The sequence below is a fragment of the Conger conger genome, chromosome 3, assembly GCF_963514075.1.
Source record: "Conger conger chromosome 3, fConCon1.1, whole genome shotgun sequence".
NCBI lineage: Eukaryota > Metazoa > Chordata > Actinopteri > Anguilliformes > Congridae > Conger > Conger conger.
In genome coordinates this window covers 18827062-18840120 of record NC_083762.1, presented here as the reverse complement: position 1 = coordinate 18840120, position 13059 = coordinate 18827062, and the positions used below count along the sequence as shown (strand labels likewise).

General features: G+C 40.9%; 1 protein-coding gene across 1 annotated transcript; it reads right to left on the bottom strand.

The window, feature by feature from the left end:
- Positions 1–1796: 1796 nt before the first annotated feature.
- actl6b (actin-like 6B) lies at positions 1797–11776 on the bottom strand. The gene is made up of 14 exons (XM_061235442.1): positions 11492–11776; positions 10744–10820; positions 9873–10038; positions 7311–7411; positions 7127–7224; positions 6583–6677; positions 5723–5829; positions 5159–5248; positions 4847–4908; positions 4449–4563; positions 4005–4085; positions 3787–3882; positions 3270–3356; positions 1797–2364 (listed from the first exon to the last, which is right to left on the bottom strand). Exons 1-14 carry the CDS (start codon positions 11514–11516, stop codon positions 2284–2286), a joined length of 1281 nt encoding a protein of 426 aa, XP_061091426.1. The 5' UTR covers positions 11517–11776; the 3' UTR covers positions 1797–2283.
- Between the last annotated feature and the right edge of the window lie 1283 nt (positions 11777–13059).

Genomic DNA, 13059 nt, shown 5'->3' with positions numbered 1-13059 from the left:
ATTCTTTGTCTGGAGACCTCCGAGCCTTGAACAGCACACTCCAAAATCGTCGTAACGTCATATGAGTCCATTGAGTCAAGGACTGCGAAGCCAGTGACGTCTGCTTAATGCTAAAAGGAAGGGATACGTTTGTATGCGTTATTCACTCAAGGAACGGTGCACGCCTTCGTCAGAACACAGATATCACAGGTTTGAAGATGACAATGAAATCCCACCCTTCCTCGAACATGGCATTATACATTCGATTTTAGGATAAATTAGGCTAATTATAGTTGCATCGATTTTAATTACACACGTTTGAAAAAATATCTAGTTTTTTATATATATTAAAAAAAAATAGGCCACAACCAATAACTGAATTTGATTGTGATACAGATACATTTATTTAAGACAGAATTAACGACATTTATTCACATTATGAAGAAATTTCTCACGTTTAATTACCAGATGCAGTAGCAAAATTTATCTCATGGAGAATATCCTCTACCCGTGCCTCATGCCTAAGTGTCAAAACGATCTGTATACTACCTTTGTGTTAAAACACTTAGATGCTAACTAAACTTTTTTAGAGAGCAAATTCTGAGAAAAAATGTACAAATGATGTCCATTGTGAAAGTGAAATTAAATAAAGTGGGTCAGAGCTATCCTGTTCATATTTCTCCCGGTCTATCGGCTTCATGCCGGTGGATGGCGCCAAACACGTATGACTGTTTGTGTGATATTCACGATTAATCTTCCATATCCACTTTCACTTACTCAAACATTAAATGGAATGTGCAACTATTTTATAGCTATATTTTAACGAAGTACTTGTTTTCTCAGTTATATGCCTGTAGTATGGGGCTTGGAAATGGAAGCTTTAAGAATGCTAACAGTAGGAAAGATAACAGTTTTCAGTGGATACATTTGTCCAGTTTCTTGGATATCTCTTGGATATCCCTTGGATTATATCTTGAAATCATAAAAAACACTGAAGGAACAGCATTAGAAGGTTGTTAATCAAGCTACAGAATTATTTGATTTTATTACAACATTATTTGTAGCTCAGTCATATCCATTCGTGCTCATTTCATAATTTCATTATTGAAGAGACCCCACAGCAACCTCATGCCCATCAAATAAATAATCCAGCAAAATCCAACATGATTATGAAAGAACAATAAATAAATTACTGCTTTCCAATGTGAAAGCCACCGGAGTCCTATTAAAACCTCATGTTTCATGGGTGTCAATTCACAGTGTGAATCCAATGATATTCCCATGAGAACTTTCCCATGGGAATGCCAGAGGAATTTTCCATAAGGAGGCTCTGTACATTTACCCAAACTTTCCTGACATGTGTTCAGAGAACCAAAAATTCCTAGAGGATAATTATCTTCTGTGAGCTCTGTGGTTAGCAGTTGAATTTATTTTAGGCAATACAAGGATTAGATAATACAAGGTCTCAATACTAGTCCAGTGTCTTATAGTCCTGACAAAGAGGGTAGTCCTGAAGAAAATGTGTATTAAGTCTCCAGCTATGTATTACCCAATGCTTTAAAACAGCTTTTTGTTTTGGCTTGCCATTAAAAACAAAGGACTGGTGAGTCAATGCACCTAGAGGAGGTAGTTGGACATAAATGTTTGAAGTACCTTAACTGTGTGAAAGAAATCAATAAATAAAATAAAACAATATAAAAGCCATTTCTAAGATATGAGGATTAAGAAAATGAATAATGCATTGCTCTGTCCTGTATGGCATGTTTGTCAGAACTGGAACATGAATCAGGTATAATAACCTCAACAGGGACCAGTAGTATGGGTTCCATTTGTTCATGTTTATTTTCCTGAATGTAATTTCAAAGGTCAGACTGAATGGAATTGAGTTTATGCGAGTCACACTGGCTCAGAGTGAATGAGATCTGCCCCATCACAATCTCCCATTGGGAACAGACCCACCACCTCGGATGTTATGGGTTCAGATGGGCTATACGGATGGAGCAAAGACAGATAGACAGACTGACGAGGAAACATGCAGGAATGCTGGTGACAGTCTGAGCTGTATATACAGGGAGACCAGGGGCAGAACCAGGGAGGAAGTGATGAAGAGGAAGAGACAGAGAGAAGGCCAGAGAGAAAAGGCAGAGGAGGAATCTAAAGAAGGACAGACAGAGAAAATTAACATATATTTAGAGCAGGAGAGAGTATTGGCTTGGATGACTGTATTTGTCCTCTGTTAGCTGGCAGTCAGTTTTGCCTTTCATTTGCCCCTATCGTTTGTAAATGTACATAAAGGGATGTGTTTCAGGGGCATTTTCTCTCTACGCTCTGTTTGCCCCCTTCTTCATACTCCTGCTTAGAGATCCACATCTGCTGAAAGGTGCCCTGAGACATGGAGAGAAAAGAAAAATCAAATTAGAGAAGATTTATTTTCAAAATTGAAAACACTGTACATTCACATTTCCCTGGCTGACACACAAATACATCTGATGTTCTAATGCTAATAAATCTTATTTTTATTTGGGAGAGGGAAAATGTAACCATTAAATATGAATGCATTTGGGAAAAATGTATAGGTCTGTTCATCCTCTTTCATTTCAGTTTGCCAATATATCCCTTTCTATCCCACTTATGGGCGACATTCGCAAAGGCGGTAGTTGGAGAGTTTCTGGTTTGATCCCCCGCCAGGGCTGTGTCGAAGTGTCTCTGAGCAAGACACCTAACCCCGAATGCTCCTGACGAGCTGTCTTGCATGGCAGCCAATCACCATTGGTGTGTGAGTGTGTGTATGAATGGGTGAATGAGAAGCATAAATTGTACAGCACTTTGGATAAAGGTGCTATATAAATGCCAGCCATTATGTTTCAATCTCCTAACCCCAAAAATATAAATGTCAGTATATCAGTGTGCACTAGGCACCAGGGATAAGAACATAGGGAAACACAATTGTGATGCCAGGTAGAAAACACAGAAGAGCTCCACCAATCATGGAGTATGTGTTTAACAACTAATGGAACAACGCCAACAACCATTGATGGATACATAGTAGACATACTTTCTGGCTCCTTGTGGATATTAGCAGGAAGTAATATGCACCAGTCACTCTAGGTGTCCGTGGAGTTATTTAATTGCTTATTACAAATAAACTGAATTGATGGAGCTCCACTTTTTTTTTGAAGCAATGACACCACAACTATCTTAACCATATTTTATTATTCTGTCAGAAACCCCCCTCCCTCCGTCCCACACTCACACACTCCCCCACTCCTCCTCCTTCCTCCTTCTCTCACCAGTGAGGCCAGTATAGAACCTCCAATCCATGGGCTAAAGCGACGCTCCATAGAGCTGTTGCTGGCTATGAGCTTCAACCTCATACTCTGCACAAGGAGAGAAAAAGCAAAGACCTTTTTACTTTCACAACCCCAGCCAATTCAGGACAGCATCCTTCCAATATAGCATTCAGACAGTCATCTATAGCCAATTAACAGGTACGCAAAAAGAAAATAACATCCCAGCACGATGCTCAAATATTCCTAATCTGTTATCTCGGAAAGAGAGAAAATTCACTTTGGATGTTGCTTCTGAAAAATGTTTCAATGAAAAATCGATTAACATCAGGAAAGGTAGAATGTCTCTTAGTGAGGGTGGTGAACAAGTAGCAGAGTGGAAGAAAGGAAAAGATAAATTATCCAGAGATAATGAAGAGAATGACAACCTGAGAGAGAGAGATACAAAATTTAGCAAATATACTAGGCAAAGAAAGTGTCTGTCTGAGTCCATTGGTGTGTGAGAGTGGTGCAGGCCTACCGGAGGGGCCTTCTGAGACAATTCCCTATTCAGCCTCTCTGTGAAACCCTGGAGCAAGGTGTTCCCTCCTGTGACGATGACACTCCCATACAGACCCTGCACAAACAGAGTCACAGGTGTTATAACATGCACACACGAACACACACACCTGCTTACACGCAACCACGCATGCACATAAACACATTCTAGTGCGTTTGCATGTCAGGGGAGACACCTACAGGCCGAATGTCGATGTCACACATGCCGATGCTGGTGGTGACCACATGTCCTACTCCCAACATAGTGTTCCCAGAAAGACCCTGAGGGAGGAGAGGGGATGGAGGGAAGGAGAGAGAGAGAGAGAGAGAGACAGAGAGAGGGGGGGGGGGGAGAGAGTGACAGAGAGAGAGGTGATGGATTAAGAGAAAGATTAGAGAGGGAATGGAGTCAGTGTAGAAGAGAGAGGGATGCAGAGGAAGGAACAGAAGAGAAAGAGAATGTAGTTGCCTTTACTGTAGCCAGCCAATTTTCTGCTGGCTAAAATGGAAACATTACATATTTGCACACAACGTTCCCACAAAATAAACAATACACTGTGGTGAAATAAATATCCATATACAGTACTCAAGTATTTTCCAAATCAGTGTTGAATATAAGTAAAACATCTGAGACAGCACAGTGACCTTGACATTGGAGGGGTCAAAGAGGCCTTCTGGGATGCGCAGTCTCTCTGCGCCGTAGTCAGTGGCGTACCCGCTGGGCATCTCGTAGTGCACGGTGGGCATCTGGGCAGCCACTCTAACAGCAGGGTAGAGGACAGCACAGACGAGGAGAGACGAGAACAAAGAATGCCACATCTTCACACATCGGGTATTAATAGTCAGAAGTATAACGGTGAACACGTTTCCAAAAATAAACACATCAGTTAATTAAAAACATTTATAAGGTCTTATTAGAGGTTGCATATTTTCTGTACATCACATTCTGTATCTATGTGTATGGGTGCTTAAGCTTCTGTTGTGATTTCCACTGAAGTCCATTAACCCTGACAGAAGAGCATGATAAGGACCACACCACTTACTGTTCGTCGTAGGGGGAGTCGGATACCTGCAGCACAGATGCTTGGAAATCCTGAATCACCTCCTGACAGCAAAGAGGGACAAAAAGAGAGCCAGAGCTTGATCTATAATACTGTAACAAAGACTTTTAAGGTTTTCAATTAACTTTAGACTTACTATAATGCCACCGCCCCAATCTATAAACATTCTTATAATCATACAGTGGTGAGTTTAGCAACCCCTATATTTGGTTGAGGTATTTCTTGAATTAATTTCAACAGTGGCAGTGGCTTATGTAATAAGTACACTATATAGAAATGTTACAGGTTCCCTACATTGCACATGTAAGTGTGCCAGGACTTGGTGACAGGTGGAAGTTTGTCCTTCTTTGTCCAGTTTGGGGGTGCTCCCTCTCTCACCGGCTCCTACACAAGGGGCAAGGGTTGAAGGTGAGAATGTATGAGGGAGGAGAGAAGAGCATGAACAGCAAATAACCAATAGAGAGAAAGACAGGATAGCAGATGAGAAGGAGAAATTTATTAGAGGATATGTAAAATAAAAGTAGCAACAGCTGGAATGAGGACTATATAAAGGCAGACCAACTATTTAAAAAATTTGACTGTGAGACGGAAACAAAGAAACAAATGTGAAAAATGTCTGAATCATTCTCTTTGTCAACCTTGTTACTGCCCTACAGCGAATAAGCAGTCAGAAGGTGAATGAGAAAAAATTTCTAAGAAAAGAGAGAAACAAACTAAGAAGGGGCAGAGACTAACACAGACATACTATATGATAAATGAGACAAGGTAGTAAGAAAGATAACGAGACAGACAGTGAATAATTATAAGCAGCCAGGCAGTGGATGAGAGAGACAGGATGATAGAGACAGAGAAAAGCACCTTGGCAGCAATCATGTATGGAGGGGTTATGTCAATGGTCATCTCCTGGAACAGTTCCCTGCATTGCATGGTGATGAAGTCCCCAGCCAGAGGAGATTTGACAATGCCTAGAGAAGAACACACTGAACATGCTCAACCATCTTCTGGAGCAGATCATAGTGTGACTAAACTACCTTCTGGAACAGAACACACTGTGAGTATAGCACTTTCTGGAGCAGAACACACTGTGACTATACCACTTTCTGGAGCAGAACACACTGTGACTATACCACTTTCTGGAGCAGAACACACTGTGACTAAACTGCCTGCTGGAGCAGAACACACTGACTAAACTACCTTCTGGAACGGAATACACTGGGACTAAACTACCTTCTGGAACAGAATACACTGGGACTAAACTACCTTCTGGAACAGAACACACTGTGACTAGAGTACCTTCTGGAACAGAACACACTGTGACTAAACTAGTTTCTTGAGCAGAACACACTGGGAGAAACCACCTTCTGGTACAGGATAAACAGTGACTAAACCACCATCAAGCCAATTCACTATGGCTTGTATATTTTTGCTACATTACTGGAAGATCAACCACAATTTTAAAATGTATCCGAAAACATGTTTTATATAGAACTGTTCACAGTATCTTTTCCCACAGATTTGTAATTACTTCCCACAATCACAGACTTTGAACTGCATAATCAATTTTCAGGGTCCTGTTCATGTTTGTGTACACTGAATTTGTGTGCACTTGCACAAATAAATGTCATAACATAACATAACAAGCCCAACACAGCATTTCATACTAAAGTCATAAATATTTTTAATTACATGAACAGCAGGTATGAATGATTCTTACGTACCTTGCTGAAGAACATACCCATCATGCACTGGGATGGCGGTTGTGTGTGTGGCTCCACTATCTAGCACAAGACCAGTCGCCCTCCCATTAGCAAATCTGAGATCACGTCAAGGACACACCTTTATGTGACTGACAGCCTGACGAATACACTCATTAATTTGCACCTTACTTCACTGACACTCTAAATCCATTTTCATGTTGTAGAGTAATTATAACAATAAGTATAAGGACAAACATATATTCTGAAAGCTAAACACATCATTGCATGAGCTAAAAAAAGGTCATATTAGCAGGGTTTACTTCAACAGTACTCCAAGGTGAATGAATTGTATCCTGAAAATAACTGACAAACCTGCATGGACTAAGACTGCCGCACAGACACTGTGACTGGCTGACAGTTTAACTGCATAGCTTGCACACTGACTAAATGCCCATACTGACTAGAATGACTTGCTTCATTCATGGACTGAATGCAGCCAAAAAGCACATACCCTTCATGAGCAGTATAGCCCCTCTGTGGGGGGGGGGACTAGATTGGGGGATACGCTGTTAGCACGGCGGTCTTGCAGAGGAAGAATGCTGGGATATTGTAGTGTTCAAACATCAACTCTGTGAGCTTCTCCCTCTTCACCCGCGTGTTCCACTGCAGCACACAGAGAGCTGTCACACATGCAATCACATAACTGAATCAGCAGCTGAGACGCTGTTTGTGCTGAATACTGTACTCACGGGAGCTTCGGACATCAGCACGGGATGCAGGCTGGGTTCAGACTTTATGTGCTTGCAGTAGGTGTGGTCCAGTATGGCCTGGAAGGCTTCCCAATCTTCAACTGAAACATACATACATATACACACATGCACACAGACACACACACAAACACACATATACACATGGACACACACACACACACACACACGCACACACACGTCATTGAAAGAAAAATTGATTGTTAGACAAATAACTTTACACTGTGTTTAGCTACACATTTCAAATGCTTGATTTTCCGTATGAGTTGATTAAACTCCCATTAGCATACTGTACAGTGCCCTACATAATTTTAGGGACAAAGATGCATCATTTATTTATTTGCCTCCACAATTTCAGATTTGTAATAAAAAATGCACATAGTCAAATTTTAATATAGAGCATTTTTATACATTTTGGTTTCAACATGTAGAAATTACAGCAGTGTTTATACATAGTCCCCCCATTTCAGGGCACCACAATGTTTGGGACACAGCAATGTCATGTAAATGAAAGTAGTCATGTTAACTATTTTGTTGCATATCCTTTGCATGCCATGATTTTCTGATGTCTGTGACATTACATTATTGGCACGTTTCAGATCAACGTACAGTTGATTAGACTAAGCAGGGGACAATCCCCCCTGGAGCAATGCAGGGTTAAGGGCCTTGCTCAAGGGCGCAACGGCTCTGTGGATCTTATTGTGGCTACACTGGGAATCGAACTAGCCGACCTTGCGGGTCCCAGTCATGTACTTTCACCACTACGATACAGGCCGCCCAATCAACATGACCTATCAACATCATCAGCATCTGAATATCTTATTTTCATTTTATAGTCCTACAAGCGATACTAAAATTCTAAAATTCTGCTTTTGAATAGATTTCTATGGGAATTGGGGGGTTGCACTAGGTTCAGCTGCAAATTATGCTCATACAGTATAGGACACATTTGTTGGCTAAATGGCTTTAAGTCATCAATGGCCCGAGGTATTAAATGAGCCTCAAACCACTCTGCTGCTGCCAGATATGCAGTAGATACGACAATAATTGTTTCTCCGGAATACCGCAGCATGTTGATTTGATACCTACGACCCTTTGGGACTTTCTTATAACAAATTTTAAATTGTGGAGTACAGAGACAAATAAATAAATGATCGGTCTTTGTCCCTAAAATCATGGAGGGCGCTGTATATGGTACTGCCTAGTTATTGAACCACATATTTACTAGACACACTCTGAAACACCATTGATGCTAAGTACATACTCATAACAAGAGTTAGGGTCAATTCAGAATATTGGAATAGAAATTGTGAACTGGGATTTGAAGGCCAAGAGGCAGAACTTGATTCAATGACATTCAAGTAAATTATATAATTATTAATTAAAAAGTCTCATTCATTTGGCATACCTCCATAAACTAATGCTAATCCCACTCCACTTACTAAATGCTACCTGGTAAGTCTGATGTAAAATAATGTTATAGGAACAGTATAATCCATTATCAATCATTTAAATGTATTTTCAGCGTGTAACAAAGTTGAAATTAATTATCATTGACCATAAAATTATCTGTAAGTATTAGCAATATTATATGTTTCTCAAAAGATCTCCTTCTCAGGGTGTAACAATAGCCATTGATATCAAAGCAAACATTGTTTAAAGTGATAAACAAAATTATGGACATGTTGGATGATGGATGATGGATAGTTGTTGGATATTTTCTTTTATTCTGTGAAATTTAACATTTCCTTTAATCTAATTAAAATAGTATGTTCTGCCGCCTATATCAATTCAAATTCAGCAGACAGTGCCAGTGCTAAGTGTGGCTGGTAGCCCCACAGCCCTGCAGGGCAGCGCATAATCAGTGCTAACATTCCCAAGAGAAGGCTTCGGCCAGCTAGCATGACAGCTTATCACTACACGCCCAGCACTCCTGCTGGTCGACTGGGTGCATGCAGTTCCCCTGTTGAGCTGCACATGAAGTGTGTTCCTCCGATTCGTGTCGGTGCAAGGCCAACTTGTCCATCCCAGTGTGAAAAGTGGCAGCAGGCACATCATGTGCTTCATGTCTTTGGCCCTCCCTAAACTAGGGACTTGGGGGGCAGGGAGGATAGAGAGTGAAGTGGATAGGGAGGCGCAGACTGCCCAGATGGAAGCTTTCTAGGCTACCTTAAATAGTGAGAATACTAATAAAATCTTTTTAGTCAGGGTAAAGGGTGGTTTGGGGCAGTGGGGAGTGAGGGAACAGGAGAGGATACATAGAAGCAATAGCGTTTAACTTTGTTGAGAATTTTACTCAGAATGTCTTAGCAGATATTGAGATAGGGGATAAAGACGTATTAGATAAATCCCATAAACTAAAGACAAAGAGGCAGCAGGCACTAGTGGCATATACCCAAGAGTTATCTGAGTTAAGCCTTAATAAGTACAGCGATATAGAATAGCAGTATATTAACTACGCAAGTCAATTCTGTGGAGCAGAATGCAATTTTGTGTGTGAAAGTGAGCAAGATTGGTAAGGAGGTGGAGGAGTTGTCACCCAACTCATGCCGTTCTTCAGGGGGGAAAACAGCTCCACCCCAGCCCGGGCCACGTGTAGTGCGTTGGTGTCCATGTAAAAGGTTCTCCCAGCAGCCTTTTCCTGCTCTGCCCCCAGCTCTCCTCCACCCTCTTCCTCCACCAGCACACCCAGGGAGGTCGGGAAATCAGCCTGAGGGTAAGAAGAATTGAGCGAAAAGAAAGGAGACGTGATCAAAGAAGGGTTTAAGGAATGAGGGACTCACAGAGGAAAGGAAAGAACAAGGTGAGGGAGAGGAAGTAGGCATTGGCCAACACCAGGAAGTTGGAACATGATATCATGAAGAAAGCGGGAGCAGAAGGCCAAGCCCTAACTTGGCCCAAAGAAACTGAAGGAACAGTGGACATATGACAGCAATACAGTGACCTGTAAAGACTTCAGATGTTGTGGCAGAGATTGCTCTAAAAACAATAAGCAGCTAATTCTACCTACTGTAGCACCTAGCATCTGATTATCTTCATTCTGAAATGAATATTCTTAAATGAATATTTATGCTATGTAAAATAGCTGTTCCAGATCTTAGATAGTACAGGTACAACATTACTGGAGAACATTCATGTGATTCTTACTGCGTATTTATAGTCCCGTGCATGCTCTTAAAGATCCATTTTAGCCATGAATACAGTATAATTTAGGCTTGTTATTCTTGAGGAAATACTGTTAAATGCTTTTTTTTTTTACTTCATATGCCCCCTTCAACTCTGTGTCCTGCATCCAGTACTTCAGCTATTGTTCCACATATGCCTATACTGCATTCATAGCTGAAATGGAGGGAGATTTAATCATGCTATACAACACATTTCCAAGAGAAGGATGCACCTTCCCATTCCCACTCACCTTGGGACAGTCCTCACCAGCATATCCCGCTCTAGTGGAGAAAGAGCCAATGTCAAACACAAGGGCTCCGACTTCATCTGTGGAAACAGGAGTGAGGGGGGTCTATAATTCTCCAAAACAACTACCACTGTTAGGGCAAGGACCTCCCATTTCCTAACGTCCATATACTATACTGTTGGTAAATGAACACTTATTTTTCCTAGAGCAATTTTTACTTTAATTGAACCTGCTCTTCTTAATCTGGCAGGGGAGGGGGCGGGGGGCTATTTATTTAAACGTTAAAATATTTGAACTTGCCAAAATGCATGTTTTGACATCTGACTTATATATACATTGACAGAGCAATACATCTATTTAAATGAACCCCGCCTCAAATGACGCAAGTCGTAGACCAATCTCAAAACTTGAACGCACGTGAGAAACAATGATAGTAATAAGCACGCGCGTCCACACGTCCAGGTACATATAGCGACACTGATGCATGTATCAGTAAATATGTCGGCCTAACAGACACATGTTTTAAACCTGTTTCTGTGACTATCCTTTTTCCTTTTCTTTCTGTGTGTTCGCGTGTTTGCCACAGGAATGATAGACCCAGCTGGACATTAATTTAATCCACGCTACCTGCCCATTTACTGTATCCTTTTCTGCATGTGTATAGCCAGCTGTATTTTAAAAAACTGAATCATCAACGTGTTTTAGGTTTCGTTGTATATGAAGATACAAACAAGAACGACAATGATCTTACCTCCGCCATAAACCCCGCCACTCATATTGTCATCTAAATATTATTCCGGTTTCCCAAAATAAAAAATCGGCAATCTTGCTAGCAGAAAAAGCTAAATAAATATTTTGAGGAAAAAACAAAAAAAACAAAAATAAAAATGAAATGTCAAATGCTTGTGATAATCGGGTCAACTGAGGCTCAAAGAGGTTGTGGAGGATGTACGATTTTGGGTTTGCAGTAGGTGATGCATGTAGCCTATAGAATTATTCGGAGGCGGACAACCAAAAAATCCCCCTCATGCTCCTGCACCCCCTTCCAGTTCCCCTTCTCTACCGCTGTCTCTTCTTCTAACAGACCAATAGGAGAGAGCGATGGCTGCCATGGAATACCGCTATTGGATGGCAAGGCGAACGGTACTTTCTTAAAGGTTGTAGTCCCCGCAAATGCAGTCAGCTCCAGAATTATAGGCACCCTTGATAAAAATGAGGGAAACGACAGCATATGATAAACAACACAGATAATAATCCCTATGTTATGTTTAACACATGGGTAAACGCACTCTCTGAGCACTTTATTAGGTATTTATTAGACTCTTTTTTTTTTTTCCTGCTGCAGTAGCCTATCCACTACAGGTCGGTGTGTTGTGTGTATCCAGAGATGCTCCTCTGCATAACACTGTTGTAATGTGTGGTTATTTGCACTACTGATACCTTCCTGTGAGCTTCGACCAGTCTGGCCCTTCTCTTCTGACCTCTTTCATGAACAAGCCACTTTCGCCCACAGAACTACTGCTCACTGGATGTTCTTTTGTTCTTTGCACCATCCTCTGCAAACTCTAGAGACTGTTGTGCATGTAAATCCCAGGAGACCAGCAGTTTCTGAGATACTCAAACCACCCTGTCTGCACCAAGAATCATTCCAGTCATTTAGATCACATTTCTTCCCCATTCTGACATTTGGTCTGAACAACAGCTGAACATCTTGACTACGTCTGCAAGCGTTTATGCATTTACTTGATGCCACATGATTGGCTGATAAAATATTTGCATTAACAAGCTGGTGTACAGGTCTACCTAATAAAGTGCTCACTGCGTGTATATACTTTTATTTCAATACATTTAATCTCATGTTACACAATTTCTAATTGAGTAAAAACAAGTAATCTCATTTTTAAATCTGAAAAATTATTGGCACCCCTAACAATTATTGTAAATAAAATTAAAGATCAATTGGCAATCAAATTTTACTTCATTTAGTTAATCTCAGTTTAAATGAACTCACTTGTGTCATTCCATCATTCCAAACATATAAAAATGAGATAACAAGCAGGCAAAACCCCTTTGTCATCTATCAGCATGGAAAAGGCCAAAGAGCTGTCAATTTTAAAGAGACAAATGGTAATTGACCATTGCAAGCCTGGTAATCCATAGGAAACAACATATAAATGGTTGAACATAGCGACTTCCCTCCACTGGCTGTGTGTTATGCATCAAATTCAAAACATGGTGCCAGCTTTCCAGGCAGTCAAGGGGTCAGGCCCAGCTTACCTCCAGAAGAGCTATACATGCCTGCCTGACTCCCCCTCTCTG